This window comes from Crassostrea angulata, chromosome 1 (assembly GCF_025612915.1).
Source record: "Crassostrea angulata isolate pt1a10 chromosome 1, ASM2561291v2, whole genome shotgun sequence".
Taxonomy (NCBI): domain Eukaryota; kingdom Metazoa; phylum Mollusca; class Bivalvia; order Ostreida; family Ostreidae; genus Magallana; species Magallana angulata.
The window spans coordinates 8,902,364-8,926,527 of NC_069111.1; the positions used below are offsets into that span (position 1 = coordinate 8,902,364).

General features: G+C 32.1%; 1 protein-coding gene across 1 annotated transcript; it reads right to left on the reverse strand.

The window, feature by feature from the left end:
* Window positions 1-1,904: 1,904 nt before the first annotated feature.
* Window positions 1,905-7,506, reverse strand: LOC128161412 (microtubule-associated proteins 1A/1B light chain 3A-like). Its single transcript, XM_052824697.1, has 4 exons — window positions 7,385-7,506; window positions 6,766-6,821; window positions 3,938-4,044; window positions 1,905-3,423 (listed from the first exon to the last, which is right to left on the reverse strand). Exons 1-4 carry the CDS (start codon window positions 7,422-7,424, stop codon window positions 3,252-3,254), a joined length of 375 nt encoding a protein of 124 aa, XP_052680657.1. The 5' UTR covers window positions 7,425-7,506; the 3' UTR covers window positions 1,905-3,251.
* Between the last annotated feature and the right edge of the window lie 16,658 nt (window positions 7,507-24,164).

The window sequence follows — 24,164 nt, forward strand, 5'->3', positions numbered from 1 at the left end:
ATTTACATGTACAATATTTTGCATGTCAAAATGCATGGTGGTGGGGTACCACCACTCCCCCACCCCATTCATAACAGTGGGGGATCCAGAGGGGGGTTCCGGGGGTCGGAACCCCCCCCCCCCCCCCTTTATCTGGAACATATGATTTTTTTTTTTTGAAAACGTTTAATGCGTATTTAAAGGCAATTTTTCCCATTTATGAAAGAAATACTATTATTATCTTAAATAAATGCTTTTAAAATTGCTTATTTAAAGAATTTCGTACTACGTTCCATAATTTTGTTCTTATATGAAAAAACCCTATCGATTTTTATCGAAAGAAAGTACATTGTACCCCCCTTCAGCATCCGGTGTTTACTACTGTCCGTTCTGATATATTTCATTTTATCAAATAAAATATACAACATGACTATTTGATAAAATGAAATATATCAGAAAGGACACTACACTGAGTAAACATGTGGAAAATTAAAGAAAAAATACATTAAATTAAGCAGTATCACAGATTTATAATAACATCTACAATGTATTTTCTACTCTATTTCTTTAAAAAAAAAATCGATTATAGTTCATATAGTTTTGAACTGACAAGCCATCGAATAAAACGACGTTCAAGTACGAGTACACGCATTCGTTTTACTTTAAAAAGCCGCTTTCAAATGTATTATATAGTTAATTAACTTAAATTATGATAGATGAATTTAACTTCGTTTCATACGAAAAATACAAAGAAAACTACATGACCCGCTTACGCGTGTTATGCTATTTTTCTGGAATGCTAGCTACCTTCATACCCACATAAAACACAAAAGAAAGCCTTTTTTGTTTTGTTTCCAAGAATCGTAAATTATGTTACAAAAATACCGTGTAAACGGTTTATATGTAAACCATTATCAAAATGCATAACTTTTCAAAACTTTTTTAAATATGATCGCATCTGTACTAGGCCGGATGATATAGCGCACCCATTACAGAGGTCACATCAAGTTCCCTGGGACGACAATTGCTTTTACCATTGTATTACACACGTACCATCTTTTCAGCAGATAAATTGTCCCTATTCTTTTGTCATATCCTATCATTTAGACCTTTATTTAAGAAGGCAATCGATATATAGAAATCAAAATCGATAAATAGTTTAGAATTTAAAAACATCAAAGACATAAATTTTTTATAAAATATCCTTTTTTAATGGTTTGTCGTAATTAGTATGAGTTGTTTTTTGTTTCTTAGTGTTTATTTTCTATCAAGCATAGACGCACTTTCTCCTTGCTGGTATTAAACTTGGGTTTCTTAAAGCTAGATATTATGCAAATCTTCCTGACCTAAATCAAAACGGCAAAACGCTCAATAATGGAGTGCACTTTGATTTTGAAATAGATGTGAAATAGATAGTGATGAGATAAATGTTTATTAACTACAGTTGTATACGCACGGAAAACGTTGTTTATTGACAAATGATGAATTTTGCACATATTGATTATCATCGAATGGAACCCCCCCCCCCTTTTCCAAATTGCTGGATCCGCCTCTGCATAATCATTTCAAAAATGTATCAAAAGTGAAATGCTCTCTTAGGTCATACGGAGTATAGGTATCAAACATTGGGAAAAATTGGAACTATATTTCTATATGGCTAGTTGCGGGCATTGTAGAAAATATAGAAATACAATTCATACTCATACGAAATGTCAAAAATGTATTTAATTCCTTTAATTCTGGGATTTTGAAAGAGAAAATAATTTTTGTGAAATGCACTTACATGTAAAATACACATAAAATGACCTGAATTTGACCTCATCCGTAACAGCTTGATAAACACATGTTCCCACCAGATGTCCAGTTTATCTACATCACGCAGTACAGTACTTCAACAACTCAAGTACGATCATCAAACACCCAACCAAAGCTTACGTTTATTCTGCTTCACTTATATTCAACTAACATATCACAGACATACATGTATATGCATGAAAACATATAAAAATGGTTTTAAAAATTGGTTTTCCAAATGTCATTAATACAATCTGTAAAATGGAACAATCATTTGATTCATGAACACTATACATTTGAACACCCATCTTAAAACAACAGCTGTACTCAACAAGCTTTTGTTTTTGTCTGAAAATTTTAAGAATTCAAATCATTAGCTTGAATTCCCTTTTGTTGTAAATTTTGTATGAAATCATTGCCTGTTTTTCAAAACATCCCAGGAACTGCCCATTTGAAGCAATCAAAAAAGGGTTTTATATAATAGAATATGGCTAGTAACCGAGTGATGAGGATAATAAATCTTTAAACACAAAAATAAAGAAAAAATAGATGACTCGTATCAGAGTAATTCAATACATGTTTGTGGACCTTTTTGGCAAAATTACCTGTGTATATACCTGGTACTTTTTTAATTAAATTTCATTACAATCAGATCACAAGATTAAGCATTTTAAAATATCTATAAATAATATTGAATTTTGAATTTGGCAATGATGACAAAATGACATGATGCACTAGTGATCCATTTCATATAAGCGTTAACTACCATGAATTAACAATGACACAATAGAATGCTCAGAAACGGTTAATACACAGACACACAGACACACACACATAGTGTCATCATGTTGATACAAATTTAAAACATTTAAAAATCCCCTAAGCAAGTTTGCTCTAATGCTAGCAGATAAAGACAACATTTTTACACCAAGAAAAAAATATCGCTGTTCAAATATTGCACACAACAAAGAAAAAAATGAGAGTTCGATATATAGTTTGTATTAGATTAAATTGTACTGGAATATTAAGTTCTTCTCATCATTTTTCTCTCCTTAGCACCTACCCTAAAATGGTATGCAAGTTAACAAGTTTTCTATTGTAGTATTCTATCTCTTAATAGAATTATTATTCACATATAGAATTGATACCTTTTAAGGCCTTATACAGTTTGAAATAGATGTACATTTTACTGCACTTTCTTTCTTTCAGTGCTTTCAGTGTAATGGAGAAAACACTGAGTGATATTATAAATGTATAGATACACAAATGATCATTTGGTATACCATGTACCAAATTTTGAAGATTTTTTGAAAAGCTTTCTTCTGGGGGGTTTTTACAGCTTTTGTACTATTTCTCCTTTTTCTGAAATATGTATCCCATTTTCAAGCTTCAGTATGTTCAATTTTGTAACCATGGAGTCGAAATTCAGTAAATACTGAAAAAATAAATGTTTGTCAAGCAAACTGGTGAAAAATGTTTCAGTGACAAGATCCTCCGAAGGTCTCCTGAGAGGCATACACAATGTAGAGAAAGCCATCCTCATCTTTCTCCTGTTCATACACTTCAGCTATTGGTGTAGTATTACTGACCATGCTGCGATTGTTGACAATCAGATAGAAAGCCTGCGATGGATGAAGCTGCAGCCGCCTCCTGCAATGAAATATTCAATACATGTATATTCAAGTCAAAAATAGTTGTTGGCTTTTTTTAAAAACTGAATTTGATTCTACCTCCGACTTCAAAATCTTAAAATTTCATACTCATTTCAAAAATTGTCATTTAAACTAGATCTAATGGAGCAGAATAATTATTATCTTCTTGCATAAGTTTTCAAAAACATGGTAAATCATATTATATGGACTGATTTCTAATACCACAACCAATCTCAAACATGAATTTAAGCTATATCAAAGATTTGTAGTTAGCATAATAACATTTTATAAGCACACAAAGTTACATAGAGTACATAGCTGCAGATCAATAGCTCTTTAAGAAATGCTGCATCTGTCATGTGAACCCAAATTTTCCCATAGAGCTACATATCAAGCATGCAGGTACAACACACACAGTATCATAAATTATAGAATTAAATACCGGTAGTACCAATACATGCATATCATAATTATACATTTATAGTTATAAACAAGGTAGAACATTTGCCTACCTTATGATTTTGACGAGTTCACTCATATTGACATTATCAGGTACAAGGAATTTGGTCTTGTCAAGCATTGGCAAACTTTTCTCTCCATTATATCGTTCTATGATAACCTGAGTTAAATATGTAAAATATCAGTTAATATCTGTAGAGCGTACTTGTATCTCAATTTCCTGCTATGAAACGTATAACAGATACAGTTTACTCTGAACAGTACTGAAAATGTGAAATTTAATCTAAATGCTGCATTTGAAATAGCTTAATTTTGGCAACCCTAATTGTGATACAGTAAAACACGGTTATAACGAAGCGCCAGGGACGGGCGATTTTGGTTTGTCTTAAGCGTAATTCGTTATATCCGTCAAGTTTACAACATGTAATATAGTCATCGGGGAATGAAAATCACTTCGCTATAAGGGTCAATTCATTATAAGCATGTTCGCTATAACTGTGTTTTACTGTACATGTATCCTTCATGCACTTACAGGCTATGAAACTTGTGCTCATATAAAGAATGCAAGTGTTATAATGCAATCCAAATCAGGCTCTTCAGTGACAATTTTAAGGCCAAAATACAGTAGATGGCTTGCTTTAAAAGTCGATCATATGCTGGTAAATTACATGTAATAGTCTTTTCCTACTTTGAAAATATGATTCATGTTTAAATCTAACCTACATGTATTCTTCCAAAATGTTAATGTCATCATGCTGTTTGGGTTACTGTGGGGTCCCATGGGTTACCTTGAGGTGTCTCTGGGATACCAACGAGTCCCCAGGGGTATCAAGAGTTATATATATTTATAGATTGGTATTATTAGGGTATCATTTGGGTTTCTTCTGGTATCCTTAGGGTTTGTTTGGGTATCTGTGGAATACCAACGAGTCCCAAGGGGTATCAAGAGTTATTAATTTTCATAGATTAAATTTTGTATTATTAGGGTATCCTTGGGGTTCCTTGAGCTTTGTTTAAGTTTTTGTGAGGTTCTTTGGGGTTTGTTTTGGCATCCTTAGGGTTTGTTTGGGTATCCTTAAGGTTTGTTTGGGTATATCTGTTGGGTTCCAATGGGTGAAGAGTTATAAATTTGTTTATAATTCCTTTAATTTGTTTATTACTTGGGGTTCCATGGGGTTCCTTGGGGTTTAAAGACGAGCCACAACTGAGTATATTTTCATTGAAAAAATTGGTGTATGCTCTCTTCTTGACATGCGCTATTAGTAGTGTGCGGAAGAATAAATTGAATTTAAACTTGAACATCATAAATAAAAGTTGTCAAACATTGTTTTTAAATGTAAAACAATGCGAGAAAAATAATCATTCATAATATACTCATGTGGGATTGTGAAATTCAACCTCAGGGCCTAGATTCCCAGCTAGTCTAGGATTCGTTCAGCAGAGCCTCGTCCTTGACCATCAATCTTGTCCCCTCGATGGAATTTCACTATCCCACACTCATAATAATGAATGACTGTATCAATAAAGAGGTTGAGATTTCAAACGTGTAAGGGTACGTGTACGTGAACTAGGGGAATCACCTAAATACTTCGCGTATTACGTCATCAGTTTTTGTGACGACATGGTTTCTACACGTTCTCTAAACTTGTAGAGAATCGTCTACACGTAAGACATACATTATATAGTTTTTAAACTTCATTTGCATGAAAATTGATAAGAAATTTACCATTTATTTGGAATTAACTAAATAAATTCATGTCACAAAACTGCGTCGATTTACGCACACATTTATATCCTACAAGTTAAGAAATCTCAACTGATAAATTACAAAAACGTGTATGTGTACGTGTAGTTTTAACACACGTACGCGTACCCTTACAAAAATAATGTTTCCTTTGGATTGCTTAATACATGTATTTAAAACAATGTAGAAAACAAAATAAACAGCAAATTTAATATATTAAGCACACACAGAAAAAATACCAAATTAATGTTTGGACATTTTGTCACTGGTAATTGATCATTTAAATCGTTGGTGTCTAATTTTATCTGTGCTATTGATGAAAAGACATACTAGTCTAAAGATATTAAAAAAATTTCATTATTTTGAAATTTCAAATCATTTCAAACTATTCTATATATCAGGGTGAATTCTCAGAACTTTAAACCATCAAATTCTTTTAAATTAGCTATCATACATATATTTAAAAAAATTACAAAATGTGTTCTTTTTCTGTCAATTTTTTTGCTTGTCTGTCAGTGGCATATCATGCATTTATAAATATTGAACAGTATAGAAGCTTTAAGATAAAATGACAGGAGGATTTGGGGCCTCTTTAAAGCGCGCCCCTTCGTATATATTCCTGAGCAATATTCCAACGTTGGCTGGTCAGATATGGCATATGAAAGCTGATGTATTTAGGCATATTTGAAGTTTCTAGGACACATATTTATGATATATTTGCAGTAAACATGCAACTCCTTTATAAAATAGTTTCAAATTCAATGTTTCTGCAGTCAAAAAAAAATTACATTACTCAATTTCATTGCTTAAAAGTTCTTTCATCTTCTACATATTTGTTCATTTTATTCTAATTCATTTCAATGCATGCATAATCAGAATAATTAATTTTTCCGACCAAACATTAAGATAGTACTTCTGGCTGAAGAATTTAAGCTCATGAAATCTGATGGTAAAAATTTCCATTAAACAGTTCTGCAGCTACAATGCTTCTAAGGAGTTATGTTGTAATATATACACCTGAATCTCTATTAACTATTTGATTTTAACTATAGATTAAACTACTATATTTCGCAATAAATTTTCATTGATCTTAATTAATGTTTTTATTCAAAGTTGCTATTCATAAACAAAACTTACTGGAATTTTGTCCATATGCTGGGTACGGATGGATTCCACATCTTTCAGTCGCTGAGCTGAAATTCCGAATTCATAAGTCAGATTTAAAGATCGAATGTTAGAGTCTCAGTCTGCTGTAGCAAAGTGTGTTCTGGAAAAACTGAACAATGCATGTATTCAAATTACAACACTAGTCACTACATGATCAATGTCTATCCCATTTGTGAAAATGAGAGTAAGCATTTTCACACAATCCTGGTGAACCTATTTGTACATAAACTCCGTCTCCTCAGACTATAAACAAACATCAACCCACACTGGAAATTCCATTTCCTCTCCACAGCTGCTCAATTACACAATGACAATGTAAACTTAATATGTACACTCACTTACTACGCTTACATCATTATCAAGTTAAATGAATATAGATAAATCTATAATGAAAAACAAAAATACAATGACCGCATGTAATTTAATGAAACTGACAATCAAAGATGGGCTAGTTGCAACATTTCACAATATTTCAATACATTACTCATACTGATGATGCTGTTTGGTCAAAGTTTTTTTCATTTTTTGTTAGAAATCGTCAACCCATCCTTTGACAAATAAGTCAAATATTATATTGAGTTATACTTACTTAATGATCTCCTTTCTTTAAAAGGTTTCTGCATCTCCATCGTGTATTATTGCGTTGTTTGTTTACAAATACTGCAACAAAATTCCCTTCTTTTCCCTAAAATTGTAATCCCGATCCCGATGTTAAAGTGAAAGTAAAGAATGGATTTTCTTAGAAGTATCAAAGATCAACAGAAATTTGTCTAGAAGGAAATGTTATTTTTTTTTTTCATGATGTATCCGCCATTTTAATCTTTTTAAGTAATTGAAAAAGTATTCTGATGATAGAATTCTTACACAACAACTTGCAAGACTAATAAAATATTAATGGAATCATGCGATAAAAAAAGAGAAAAATGCATGTCTTATGCAAAGTCTGGTATTAAAAAAATACCAACTATTAAACAAATGTTTTTGGATATTTTAATTACTTTAAAATATATTCATGTTTTTGAAAGGACTAACCAAAAAACCCATTCTATGATTTTAACTCTAATACAAAATTAACTAACGGTGTATCTAGATCCACACTGCTCGATCGTCATATATTATTATTAAAATTCTATGATAAAAACGTGTCTTTTTCATTAGTGATCGATATTTAAATACATGTAATTATTCTTGATTAATACAGTGAATAAGATATAATAATAAAGTCATATTCGATTAGAGACCAACATTAATTAAAAACAACCGTCAATATCCTATTTTTTAATACACACATGTATGATACAATAAGTAAAAAAAAAACTGAAGTTAGCGGGCGGCGGAAGGTTTTTTTTTTTTGTTTTTGTTTTTTTTTTTAATGAACATTTTAAATAATTCAATAATGTTAGAGTACTGTAACTTTAGCTTCCTAACTTTTCCTAACAAATTTCAATTTCCATATATTTTGCGCATGCATTGAGATACAATTATATCTTCATTTAATATAATTATTTCGAAAAAAAATATTTCACGATTCTTAAAATATTTCTATCGACGTATTTTGGTAGATATTTACGCATTTGCCATATGCTTTCGATTTTATTTTATGAATTTCGTTTTATGAATTAAATATTTTTTTTTTAATTCTGACAAGTCTCATAAAATTTGAGTAATAGTTTAAGGCTTTCAATTTATTTTATTGTATGTGGAATCTTTAAAGGGGATCAGGACGCTGCAGTGTAAATTTAAAGTATCTATAACTTTAAGATTTGCACTCACTTTCTTACCTTTGATAATTTTTATGACAATTTCAATTTTCTGAGTTAATAAATTGATGGAATTTTTGGGCAAATTTGATTCAATAAATTTAAAAAAAAACATAAATAGATTTAAAAATCAATTACAACATTGGCCTTTTTGCATAGCAATATCAATGTTTTACAACAAAATTGATAAAATAAACACTTCAAATTTTGGAGTTTTCATTCTAAATTTGAATAGAATGTAATAGTATATATAAAAATACTCAATGACATTTTCTTAAAACTTCATTTAAAAAATGTGATCTTCTATATATTTTATTACCTTCATAGCCCGCATGAATCATCAAAGAAAGCATTTTATTGTAAAAATTTATTAAAATACATCTTTCTTCTAAAAGATGTAAAATTCAAGTAATCATAAAGAGTATTGTAATTAAGTAAAAGTAATTAAATTATTGTTAATGTACAACAGTTCGTAAGATAAAAGAAATAGCCAAGTCGTTTTATATGGACGTCTTGCATCATCTATTTGTGCAGTCCGTGATTTTAGATTACTGAATGTTTCGACCGATTGATAATAAATTGTTCAGAACTGGACCGTGTAGATTTCGGTACTGTTAGTTTCTATAGAGCTATAAATCACAATTTGTTTGCTTAAGAAATAAAAGAGAAAAGAGTCAGTGGATGTTAATATAACAATCATACAAGTAAGTATATTAGTTAACTGCACGTAATCCAAAGAATTCAAACCAAAACTAGAGGTTCATAAATCTAACAAAAACAAGCATTAGTAGAGGAAAACACAGGTTATTTCATGACCACCGAAAACTTTCACCCAGAATCAAATCTGTGGATATTGGAATTGACTTTGTTTAATTATTGACTACATTTTATTTAAAACTTATGGAAACATTAGATTGACGAGAAACAAAAATTGAAATGAACAAAGGTAAACAAATTCAGCTCTTCTGAAAGCACAGACAAGAAACAAGATTTGTACATGACAAAAGTAGTAATAACACCAAATGTTTTTAGATAAACAATTTTTGTAAAGACACTGTAGTAACAATGGCGCTACATTTCAAAATTCCAGTGTAAATCTTTGAAATTTCAACTTTTATCATAGAATTTCCAACTAAAGTCTTGGAAAAGATTTCAAATATTACGAATGGAAATTCCAACTTATAAAAGTAGGCTTTTCCAAGAATGTTCACGTACAACCCCGACTAAGAATCAAAGTACTCATAGTACTGAAAAGCGCTAACCCAGCTTCTGTTTGTAAAAGATATACATGTATGTATATAACATTTTAGTTTCTGTATACGCGATATATTTCCTCATCACTGCGTGGCAGCCCCTGCAATGATGTATGTAAGCCCTGTACATCAAATTCACAGTAGCCCGTACTAGCCCCTGCAGCTCCTGAAACTGGTTCCCTAACCAGTTTAAATGATGTAAACTTCTGCTCATAGGGGGCGGTTATTCCTTGCACCGGAAGTAGAAGTCTAACGACAATAAAGCGCTGAGCTTTTAAAAACGATACCAAAACGTTTACTCAGTGAATCAGATAATAAAAAAAATAACATAATACATTCAATTATACACTTTTATTTGTGTGCCAAATAAGACAGTTCTTTGTGATATCTCGTCGTAGTTCTACATCTACGACTGTACGTATATACAGTGCATGTTTTTTAAAGTTCTTTTTAATTTCTACAGGTGCCAGGCGGGTTCTGAGGCGGGTACTCCTTACATGGCTTTGGATTCGATAATACTACGTTTTCAACATGGTTTATTTTATACTCCCTTGCAGTCCAATTCTTCACTTCAGCGCCCAAGTTGAAAGTTCCTGAATCAGAATGCTTGCAATATTTGATGGAGTAATTAAAGTTCATAGTATCAAATTTAATATCCAAGTCAAAAGCATCCACGGCATGACTCCGAAGTTCTTTTAAGGAAATGGTGTATACTACAAAAGTGTTTGTCCATCTTACTTTGTTAACCCGACGAATAACTTTGTCACTGAATGCCAGTACTAAATCCTCCTTTGTCGCATCTATATCTGATGTCACTAAGAAGAGATGCCTTTTCCTTGAGTTTTTGCCATTACTGTTTTTGAAATATGTTGTGTTTTGTACAACATCAAAACCTTGTTTTATGTAAACGAATGGAATAGAATGGTCGGTACCTCTGCTACTAGATTCAATATATAAAATATGTTTTTCAACAAAACTTCGTGTTAAAACTACTGATGGTCTGATGCCCCACACAAAATGATAGTTATATAAACATAAAAACCACATCATGATGACGATCTGTAATTTTTGATACAATGTGTCCAACCTCCAAGGACATCTTCTAACTTTAGTTTGATCACGTAATCCACACATCTTATTTCCAATTTTCAAACGGGTTTTTCGTAAAGGTAGTCACTATTTTCGCTTTCTTGTGGATGAAAATGTTAACTTATGTCAAATGAACAAAATATAAGTATTTCTAATTAAATTCATCACATATTTACTAAAAAAATTCCTTTACATCTATAATACAACAACTTTGATCCTTCCTTATTCCGCAAATAGTTCATTTCGATCTCCCCCTCGCAATAGATTTCATCACACAATTTGTCTATTTCTACACGAATACTTAATTCATATTGTGAGAACTTGTACCAACAGATCGAATGTATGTTACATTTCATTGATCCAATATCCATTTGCGAGGCTTTATTTATACTCGATTTAATTGCAGTTTCCTAAAAAAAAAAAAAAGTGCAAAGTGCAAAAGTGCCCTCCAATAGGTCCATTACTTCGTTCAAAGTTTAAAAGATGAATTCAATAATTTTCGAAATGTCTGCAGCGGTAGAATTAAATTTGATGTCAAAGAACCGGAAACTCTACATAATGCGAAAAAACAACATCTACGTGTAGACACTTGTATATGTATGCAGACTGTTCTCATATATCTATACATGTAAGACTGTATGTTCTCTAAGCTTTCTTTATGTTCTACAGGTGTCAGGTGGGTTCTGAAGAAAATAGTCTTTACAGGGTTTTGAATCCTCTAATGCTACATTTTCAACGTGGTTTATTTGAAAATCCCTTATACCCCAATCTACTTTGGCCCCCAAGTTGAAAGTTCCACGATTAGAATGCTTGCAGTCTTTGATCGAGTAATTAGAGTTCATAGTATCAAATTTAATATCCAAGTCAAAAGCATCCACGGCATGACCCCGAAGTCGTTGTAAGGAAATGCTGTACACAACAAAATCATACTTCTCCTTTACTCTCATGGTACCATTAATTACTTTTTTACTGAATGTCCGTTTCAAATCCTCTTTCGTCCCTTCGATGTTTGATGTCACTAAGAAGAGATGTCGTTTCCTTGTATTTTTGCCATTACTGTTTTTGAAATATGTTGTGTTTTGTACAACATCAAAACCTTGTTTTATGTAAACGAATGGAATAGAATGGTCGGTACCTTTGCTACTAGATTTAATAAATAAAATATGTTTTTCAACAAAACTTCGTGATACATCTACCGACAGTGTGTCAATGCCACATGCAAAATGGTATCTACTTAGAAATAAATACCACAGTATGATCAGCGGGTTTTGGTAAAACGTGTTAAACCTCCAAAGACAACTTCTAACTTTAGTTTGGTCACGAAATCTGCACATTTTAATTCCAGGTTTGAAAAGATTTTTTCGAAAAGATGGTCACTATTCTCGCTTTTTCTCGTAGATAAAAATGTTAACTATGGTGTGAAGTGAACAGAAAAAAAGTTTTTCCAACTGAATTAATCACATATACACTAAAATAGACATGTACATCTACAATGCAACGAATTTGATCCTTCCTCAATCAGCAAATAGTTAATTTTGATCTCCCCCTCGCAATAGTATTCAACACATATTTTATTCAATTTTTTTTTTAATGAATACTTAGTTTAATATATTGTGGGAATTTGCGCTAACAGAACAATGTATCGTTTTGCGAGGTTTAATTTATATACTCCATTAAGGTGCAGTTTCCTAAACAATAAGGAGGAAGTGTACTCCACCAGGTTCATGACTTCGTTCAAAGTTTAAAAGATATATTCAATAATTTTCGAAACGTCTACATCGAAATGCTAAATTTGATGCCAACGAATGGAAACTCTACATATTGCGAAAAAAAAAACTACAAGCTATACAAAATGTTCATATCATGTGCACACAGGGAACAGCCAAATGAAGCATTCAATGTAATACTCTAGATTCACAAATAAACGCTTAGAATTAATATCCGCGTAAAATCGCGAGAGGCACCCCTTTTAGTAGAGAACTGTAAAAAAAAAATTACAAAAATAATCGCAACAAAAATATTTTTTTTTCATCATTGAAATTCTTTTTGAATGAGTCCATTCATACAATGGTCATTCTATTGACTTACCATTCGAAATCAATTCTTGATCATAAAACTACGCGTACAGTAAAATCCTAAATATATGCTATAAATAGCGCTACGCGTACAGTATGAAATAATGACAACTCATGTAATTCTGAGAAGTTTTTCTACTTTTGTTTGCAATGACATCAAACTCCAGGTCAGATTACTCACTTATAGGGGTATGGTCACGATTTTGGTCAAATTCTACTTTTATGTTTTATTACTTACAATGCTTTAGAAAATTTAATGCATTTCTAATGATCAAATAAAATTTGAGAGGCATTCGTAGAGTTAAAAGCCAGATACAGGGCTCACAATTCTTTGTCATGTAAACAAGGCTAGTGCCCTGTTTTTGTTAACATAGATTTAATATACCAGTAAAAAATCTTTTTCCAGCTTATTTGTCTTTTTTTTTAAGCACATTAGATAAACAGTTACTATAACGTTTAACTCATTCGTTTAAGGTTTAAAACTGGATTTTTAAGTTTAATACTCAAAATGTAAACAAACGCTTTGTTTACATATCGAAGAATTTCAAGCCCTGAAACTCGCTCATAACTCAACAAAAAACACTTAAATTTCTTTCTAAAAAGTTTTGACCAAATATGTGACCATGCACCTTAAAGGAATATATCTATATACCTCTATATGTCCTCTGTTCAGTCGTTATGATTGTATTTTGTACATAATAATCATTTCAATTTTGACTGTGACTTTGGATATTGATTGTCAAAATGTTCATTGAAAATCATGTAGCAAAAGGAAAACATCTTTTTAAACTTGTGCCAGTTTATTACTATAACGTATTGAATTGTTAAGGAAGTTTTCTTTTTTTACATTTATTTATCAAATCATTCGATTAAAATCTTCGAATGATTGCAGTGTTTATTCGCTTCGACAAACAGCGCTACCAAATCCGTACACTTCCGTTCCTACACTGTTCATGTAGTATATTCAATTTTATAACGCGTAGAATCAGTGGATCGGAAGATAAAGTTCCTATCGTGATCTTGTCTTAAAGTTTATTTGTTTTTAACATATTTCAAGTCCAGTCCAATCATTCCCATTTCCATTTCTTTTTAATTCATTGATATTTTTTTAAATTGAGGTTGCTTATCAAACTTGCTGACTGTCGAGGACCCCCGTTCCTCTCTTTTTCCTTACCTTCTTTGAGTTCATTGTTCATGCATTTAAAATTAAAAATTGTGATCAGAAAGGTTATGAAAGCTTTAGATTTTTTAAGTTTCCTGTATTTTGGTGAATAACCATAGGAGGCCGTAGGGTACTTTTATTTACTTTAAACCAACTTTTATTCGCGAGCGAGAAATATTCGCGATGTTCGCGAGATCATCGTCGTCGCGAATTTATCTTGCCGCGAACCAGCCCTTGTCGTATGGTTGTTATAACAACACAGGTCTTTATAAGGCTTACTCACAAAAATTAGTCGTCTAAAACGGAACAATTTTCAGTCACACATATAAGTTATATACCACTGCATTTGATAAATTCAAGGCTTTTTAAAATGTTTTATGCTGTGCATATTTGAAACCCAATAACGTCCCTTGGACTTTAAAAAATGTGTAAATAGACGTGGTGTCTAAAATATAGTGAAATATTGTATACTAGTCAATTCACATACACACACGATTACATTTTTAAAAAATGCGTCATTTACTCGCATTTCTTTTTCAACACTGCACCTTTTTTATTTGAAAGATAGTGCATTCATCATAATTTTTTGTAACATATATTATATACATATATACATTGTCTGTGGTAAGATATGCAAATCTATGACAATTCCTGAATTAAAGATGTGCTTTTAGTTGAGGAATCCAAATTTTACGACTTTTTTTCTATGTTTTGTATTTTAAGTGGAGTTCAGTACTCGCATGGCATGATGCAGTGACAGGTAGAATTTAAAGGAGGCAAGATGAATTTTTTTTTATCTTACTTTAATTTTGGCGCGTGTTTTCTTGTAATGATTGACCTAAAGTTAAAGCGTTTTTAATCGCAAACAAATGCACCTCAGCTGATAGGAGAAACGAGAGCAAAAGGGAATAAATTCTAATTCTATTCTAATACACAGGGACTCGGTTATCAGACACTGAAAGTTATAACAATATATTGCCGAATAAAAAATATACATAAATGGTCATTCAATATATGTTCTATGGTATCGAAATAAAATCCGTCGTTAAAATCGCCCTTTAACGTCGTTTTAAAAAATGTGTATCATATGTACATTTAAAAGAAGTACTTTAAAATTGTTATAAATTTCAGAGTCTGACAACCGAGCCCCCTGTGTTCTAATAACGCAAGTTCCGAGATATCTTCTCTCTAGTTAGGGAGGTATTTTTAATACGTTGAGTGCGCGTCAGTGGGTACAAATACCAGTACCTTGCGTATTGTCGCTATGCACATAGTAATCACGACAATAAATGAAGACATTTAATGGCATAGAATAGAGTATTATTAAGTATACACCAAAGAACTAAATAAAATAATGTGTGTATATATTTTTGTGGTTCTAATTTCTACTTAAGAATTAAAACTAAAAGTTCTTGAAATGTTATACAGTATTTTATGTTTAACTTTAATGTGCATACAACTTATTTCAATGTTATATAAAATAGCTAGCTGCCATATAATGTTTGTTCCTAAAACATCGACTAACCTGCCTTTATCTTTCCTAAGATACCGGTTTAATTTAACTTAGTTCTAATTAAGCATGGTTTGTGAAACGGGCTCTAAATCTTAAATTCGAGATTATTCGAGTCCGCTCTCATTTAACATATTTCTATATCATTTTCAGTATGGACACGAAATACATATATATATATATATATATATATATATATATATATATATATATATATATATATATATATATATATATATATATATATATATATATATATATATATATATATATCTAATAAAATATACTTAGGCTTTTTTCAATTTTAACACGACAAAATAATAGACAAATATTGACTGGGGTTGAGGGCAACATTGATTATATTAGCCCCCGAGGGACGAAATATTGCCCGACGCGAAGCGGAGGGCAATATTTTCGTCCCAAGGGGGCTAATATAATCAATGTTGCCCAAAAACACAGTCAACATTTGTTTTGTTATATGAAGAAACAAACCAAAATTTAAGAAAGTAATTGAAAACAGATCGCCGTAATTTTCTCAGCTCAAAAAAGAATTCACGAATTCAATTTTGTGCAAAGTTCATTTCCAAAATATCCTCAGCATAAAACGGTCACTGGTGATATTCCGCCGACCGGAGGAATTAAAATACAGATGTTCTACCTGATTTTACTTCACAGTAATTTAAGAAATGAAGATAATAATTTTTCTATTGATCGACGTATCAAAGAAAAAATTGACCGGAAAACTTCATCAATGCGCGTAGCGCATTGATGAAAAAGTTTTCCGGTCAATTTTTTCTTTGATACGTCGATCAATAGAAAAATTATTATCTTCATTTCTTATCATTTAATAAAACATTTTCAAATAAAAAAATGTGATGCGTCATTGATCAAAAATGTAAATAATGTAAATGAAGCGGCGCGTATGAATACAAAACAACAACAGCAACAATATTCAAAATGGATGCGCCTCAGCTGATGCAGAGCTATTGAGCTGAATTAAAGGATTAAACACAAATAGTGAGTTAAAATCTGAACCGGCTGAATTGAAAACGAAGGGAAAATACATGCGATAGCTTGTGATATTATTCACTGTGCAGAAAAACTCGTAATAAAACTAGTTTTCATGCGAGATCGCTGGAATATGCAACTGGACATAACCATCCAAGGAAAGGCGATCGTGGATGAAAATAGCTGATATGTCGACAGAGAATAGTATGTATAAGCGACTTTTGTAAACGTTGTGGTAACTAGATAGCCAGTGATGTACTAAAATGGTATATCAGCCGCTTGGAATGCGCAGAAGGAGTTGATGCATCACTCATAGCTTTTCTTTACGACGCTTCTTCTGATGACCGATCATGTACGTGTGTAAATTTTAAAATTATCGTTACCAAATTTGAACAGCAGTGTTACCGTGAAAGTGTATAGGCCTATATGTTCGTTATAATATTCCTGGAAAAGGAACAGCCAGCCTCGCTGTAAATGTTGATTGATCTCAAGCAGACGAAATCGTGAGAAGACGCTTAATTTTCTATTTCGTGAATCAAATAATGTGTTTTGTTTATTTTTGAAGGTTAAACTTTCAATTTTTTATATTCACAAGGTTGCATTTTGTTTGCTGACAATAAAACAGACACAACTTTACATTTTCTTGACAGTGTTTATCTTGGAAATTCCCGTTCTGTATAAATAGTGTTAGATCAGAACAGTTGAGAAAAGTAGATCCGGCAAAAATTTTATTGATGCAGGTATCAAAAATTTTTTTCGACCTATCAGAAGCGCTGATATCTCATCAAATGAATAAATATTAAATGATTCGCAAATCCTTATATCTGTTATGATAGCAAACCGTCGCAATGCGCGTCTTTAGTTTACTTGCCTTGACTGACTGTCTATTATGACGTCACCTTGTTTTGGAGTCGCGAAGAGTTATTTACGTCATCGTTTACGAATCAACAAATCAGAGGCGATTATTTGAAATAGAGGGAATGTTCTCTAGATATTATTCCTAGCCGGTCAATATCAAAAAAATATTGACCGGTCAATATTTTTCGGACGAGCTAATATTACAGTTATTGACTATTTGTCTATATAGAGTTATATAGTGAGAATATACTACTGAATATAACAACAACAAATACTAGTACGTCTTTTATCATACATTGTTTTGCCTCGGACTAGAATGTCGCGACGTCATTGGATGAAACGCGTCACGTGGCTGCCTTACAAATTTCTTTAAAAGGCAAGCGTCAAAATTTATAGCGCAACATGGCGGACGTAACGTTATTTGAACTGATTTTCGACACAAACGTTTGTTTACATATCAAACTTTAGGTCCTCGACAAAACAAAACACTTATTAGGTTTGTTACTGACTGTTTAAAGAAATTTGTGGGGTCGGTAAAGTCCATAGAAGGCTCGGCTCCGCCTCGCCTTCTATGGACTTTACCGACCCCACAAATTTCTTTAAACAGTCAGTAACAAACCTAATAAGTAATATTATTACATGTAGTCTCCAGCATTTGTATGATATCTATTATCTGTATTACATGTAGTCTCTATCATTTGTATGATAAATATAATATGTATTACATGTAGTCTCTAGCATTTGTACGATATCTATTACATGTATTACATGTAGTCTCTAGCATTTGTATGATAAATATAATATGTATTACATGTAGTCTATAGCATTTGTATGATATTTATTATATGTATTACATGTAGTCTCTAGCATTTGTATGATATCTATTACATGTATTACATGTAGTCTCTAGCATTTGTATGATATCTATTACATGTAGTCTCTAGCATTTGTATGATATTCATTCTATGTACCTCTTGGTTATAAAACTTGATCTGCAGATTATCAACACAACGCTGTACAGCTCAATCATCTCAATGACCCTAAAGTATATATCCAACATATTTTGTTATTAATAATAAAAATAATAATAATAATAATAATAATAACATGGCGTTTTAAGTTGATAGTAAACCCAAAGGTAACAATAAAAACTATTCAAAGTATAGATATATTTTCCCATTATGTTAAATAGATCATAATACCAGACCTAAACTTTCGACCAAATGTTCCTGAGTATCACGTTTTAAGAAAGAAGATTAGAAATGTAGTGTAAATGTTCACATACACACCCCTCCTCCTTCTCCTCCCCCCCCCCAAAAAAAAAAACCACCCCTGCCACCAATAAAACAATTAAATAATACATATAATCAAAAACAATAAACTACATTTGATTTTACACTTTCATATGATATGTGCCTCAAATAAGATTGTTCGTTTCAAACCCTTTTCGGGTTCTACATCCCCACCTAAGACTGGGTCACAGTATGTGCTGTACAATTCTCCTTATGTTCTACAGGTGCCGGGCGGGTTCTGAAGTGAGAAGTCCTTACAAGACTTAAAATTCTGTAATGTTACTTTTTCAACGTGGTTTATTTCATACCGCCTTGTAGACCAATTCACTTTGGCGCCCAAGTTAAAAGTTCCTGAATCCGATTGCTTGCAGTTTTTGATAGTGTAGTTCTTATTGCCATACTTAATATCCAAGTCAAAAGCATCCACGCCATGACTCCGAAGTTCTTTCAACAAGATTTTGTACACAATAAAATCGTGTGTATTTCTCTCTTTGACAGCACGCTGCTCGATTTTGTCAAGGAAGGCTTGCCTCAGATCCTCCGTTGTCGCTTTTGTATCTGATGTCACAAAGAAGATGTGTCGATTCCGTGTATTTCTATGTTCATCAACTTGGTTTATGAAATTTGGTGTGTGCTGTACAATATCGAAACCTTGTTTAATGTCAACGAATGGAACAGAATGATCAGTACCTCTTCTACTAGATTCAATAAATAAAATGTGCTTTGCCACCAAACTTGATGATAAAGTTATCGACGGCGTTTCGGTACCCCGAGCAAAATGATAGTTACTAAGACATAAATACCACAGGACGATATGCAGTTGTTGACAAAATGTGTTCCACCTCCAAAGACAAATTCTATCTTTAGTTTTGTCATGAAATTCGCACATTTTGATATCAGCTTTCAAAGGGAATAATCTTGAAAAGGTGGTCACTATTCCCGCTCTTTCTCGTGAATGAAAATGGGGTGAAAACAACATATATATTATCAGTTGAGTTAATCACGTACCTACTCGTACATACATATTCATCTATTCCAAAACAAATTCAATCCTTCCTCCTTCCGCAAATAGTTCATTTTATATATCACTTGCAATTGCATTTAACACATAATTTCTCAACATTTCCATGAGGATATTTATTTTATATTGTGAGACCTTGTACCAACAGAACACATGTATGTAGCATTTCACTGAGCGTATATCATGTTGCGAGGCTTAATTTATGCTCGATCTTGGAGCAACTTTGCAGTTTCCTAAAAACGAAGTGTATCTTAACAGGTCCGCCTCTTTGATAAAAGTTAAAAACATGAATTAAATCATTTTCCGAAACGTCATCAGCAGAAAAAGATCCCTTTTTCCAGTACATAAACGTTTCTAAAGAAGAGTGGGGAATAAGATGGCGCAACTGCCCATTTGGCTTAGTCGTAAAATACAATTTCAAATTTAACATTTTTTTTTCAATTAAATATATTTAATATGTTATTAATAATACAAGTTTACAAAAGGGTAATTTCTAACTATATTTAGTTTGAAATATTTAAAAAAAAAAACGATGAGAAAAAAAAATATCCTAAAGTTTTGGTGGTATCGAACCCACAACATAAAAACCCAAGTTCTATAAAGTTATCTAATGTCTAGTGCTCTAACCACCGAGTCATTTCATTCACAACAAATTGCGTTGTTTAAATGCTAAATGAGACGTTGGCCACAAATTTACGGACTTCCATTTATTTTCTTAAACGTTCAATTGTTGGGCTACAAAATGACATTTTTGAAGTATAGTGGGTCATCTCTCCACATTTTTGTTGATTAAAATCGGTTTAAATTCCATTCAACCGCATTAAGACTATGACAAAAATATGGAGCTCAGACCCACTCTATCAAAGAAAAGGCATTAAAGTTATAAAAATGACACTATTTGGAGGTTTTGACACACATACACCAGTTTTAATAAACCTATTTCAAGTATTTAAAATATTTAAGGGTTACAAACCGATGTTACGTTACATATACATTGTTTTTAATTATTATAATTAAAAAGATTTAATGATATTTTAATTTGGCAGTATCTAACCATTCCTCATATGGGCAATTTACACGCCTTATTCACCCATCTTCTTTCACCGATAAGAATAAAATTTGTAAATCGTTTCAATTTTTATTTTTGCGGGTTGGCTTCAACTTTTTTCACCCTAATTAAATCACTTTTCAAGATGGAAAGTTTCCTGTGCACACCGGAACACATACATGTATATAAGTGATCCTTGTGTAGTTGTTGGTTTTTTTTTTCATTTCCACACTTTTTACTTTACAGTATAACAAAAACTATTTTCACCCTAAACCACTTTACTTCGAATTTGGGAGTTTCACACGTACACAGAAACACGTGTGTGCGTACGTAAGTGGTTCGCACTATATGCTAAGTTGCATTCGTTGACATCAAATTTGGTTTTTCTGCCAGAGACGTTTCAGAAAATGAATTATTTCATTTTTAAACTTTGAACAAAGAGAAAGGATAATATCATTCTGCCATTTTTTGTTTATATAAAGTAATAAAAATAAAAATTTAATGTGCTCTTAACATTTTTTGTGTAAAAATTTCAAAACCAAATCAAATCGCTTATAGAGGCCAGGAAAAGTGGTGAAAAACACTACATACATTTATTGAATTTTAAACCAGCGAAAAATCAAAAGGTAGTCGCACATAGACACAAGAAACCAAAGGAGGAGATGCAGCACAATGTATGGTCAACCTCAAGCAATAATTACTACATGTATATTCCTAGTTTGCCTATGAAATCTAAGAATTAACTAATCTTGTCATTTTTAATAAGGTAGTCACTTTGCACATGATGCTCAATGTTTGTCCTAATAAACATGTTTATTAATTTTTTTATCAATACAAGATACAGAGAACTTATGTTGAAAAATTATTGCGAATTTAAGCCACAGTGGGGGATAATTTTTGCGTAAGTTTAAAGCATGGGCATGGGAAATGAAACCATGGGGTCTTTTGTTATCATAAATAGCTGTGCATACATATATAATAATGTCCTTTCTCATCCGGTTACAAGTGAGACCATGGTTGTTGTATTTAAAAGATCTAGTATTATTTTTGTCGATCTTTTTTATGCACATGATCTGGCACATCATTGCAGCTTTCTGTAAATGAAATGCACAATAACACCCACTTGGTAAATTATACTATCGTTTTCCACACATTCCAAGCAGGAATTGGTTTAAATGTTTCCCTTTTCCGAGAGGATTGGTGAAGTGTTTCCGCGGATTGTTTCAATCTTAATCATTTCATGACAAGATCGAGTTGCTCATAGACAACTCTTTGTATGGGTGGTTTATTTTCCTTGCTTACAGTGTGGTTGGGAGTGGTAAGTGGAAGTGGGGTTTCTTTGCGATTGCAAATCTATATCTGCATCGGATCCTAAATTAACCAATCTAATAAAAAGTAATCTGTAAACCCGTTCGTTTACGCTCGATACGTTATACAAGTCTAATTTAAAAAAAATGGATCATCATGTCTATCAGTGATTTATACAATGAGAAATGGGGGGGGGGGGGGGGGGGGGGGCTTTTGTTGAGTTTGAAAAATCTGCTCTTTGATGTAACAAGAAGCCCATGGGTCACATCGTCCAGCGGAATAATAGTTCTTGTATTATTCTTTTTTGAAATTTTATATACTAGTAAAAAAAATTGTTCAACTAACAAAAAATCTCAAAAAGTCCAAGATTTAACAATACGTACATACATTAAACAATACATAACAAGAAGTCTCCTTGTTTGGACATCATATCTGATGATCGAAGATAGATACTCTAGGCCTCAACGAATCAAAGATAACACAATTGGAACATGAAACTATATACATGTATAATTTTAAAAAGTGAAAAAAATGTATACGTGACCTTGATATGAAGATATTTACATCGTAAAATCACTAAACATAGCATTGAATTTCTTTATCAGAAGATTTAAAGAAACTATTTACTGTATGATTTGATGTTCAACTTTGCAGCCCTCCTGGGGCCCAAGTATTTGTCCGGGTGTCACATTTTGAAAACTTTTGAATATATGCCATACTTATCTCACAAACTGTAGCAATTTAGATCCTGATTATAAAATTTTTAAACCTTTATAGCTCACCTGACCGAAGGTTCAAATGAGCTTTTCTTATCACCTGTTCTCCGTCGTCCGCCCGTAATTTTTTCACATTTTCTCTAGAATCACAAGGCCAAATTTAACCAAACTTGGTACAAATTATCCTTATGGAAAGGGAATTCTTAGTTGTTAAGGTCAGTCGACACGTTCCTCAATTTAACATAACTTTTTTCAGGATTTTTTATTTATTTACTATTACTTTGACAAGCTTTCTTGCAAAAAATAAGGGTACGTTACCAGACATTTCTGCAAAATATATGCAATCTCCTATATAATCTTTTTGAAAATACACTTAAACTGCTGATATGAAAAATTTACAGCACAGGAAAATTCACTATACTGGAGCTTCACCAGGGCCGGGGCTTGAACTCACAACCTATGAAACCTGCGATCCTAGCAGGGAGCAGCCACCGCTCTTACCACTTGGTCATCTATGCATATATCTATATATAATTAAAATTTAAATCAAATTAAGGACGATTTTTTATAATAATAATTTTACTGGAACTCTTTATAACGAGGAGATACAAAAAAGATGCTCGAGGAACGTGTCGTCTGACCTTAAAATAGGGGGCACAACTATTCATTAAAGGGAGATAATTGCGAAACAGTGAAAATAGGGGGCGCATCTGAAAAAGTATTCTTTAGAACCACGTACTGCACCAGAAACGCCGATATTAACAACTTGTATATATGGGAAGATTCGAAATTGTTAAAATCGTAGCTCCTGAACTATTACTGGGGCCCCAAAGAGAAAAATATATAGGAAATACCGTATGTTTTTTGATCTTCTTTTTAAAAACTACAGTGCTACAATTTGTGAGATTAGTATGCAATCATCCTCAAATAATGTAGATTCTAAATTGTTAAAATCGTGACCCCCAGACTAATACTTGGGCCCCAAGTGCTGTTCAAAGTTTAACATATTTAACACTATTTCAGGTTGCTTGCATACTAGAAGTATTTTAAAATATCTAAACTGAATACATGTATACATTAAAGGGGCACGGTCACGATTTTAGTCAAATTTTATTTTTCTGTTTTTATTACTAGTATTTGTAATGCTTTAGGAATACATTTCTAATTATCAAATGAAATTTGAGTGTCAGTCTTTGAGTTTTAAGCAAGATACAGGGCTCACAATTCTTCGTCATGTAAACAAGGCTCGTGCCCTGTATTTGTTTACAT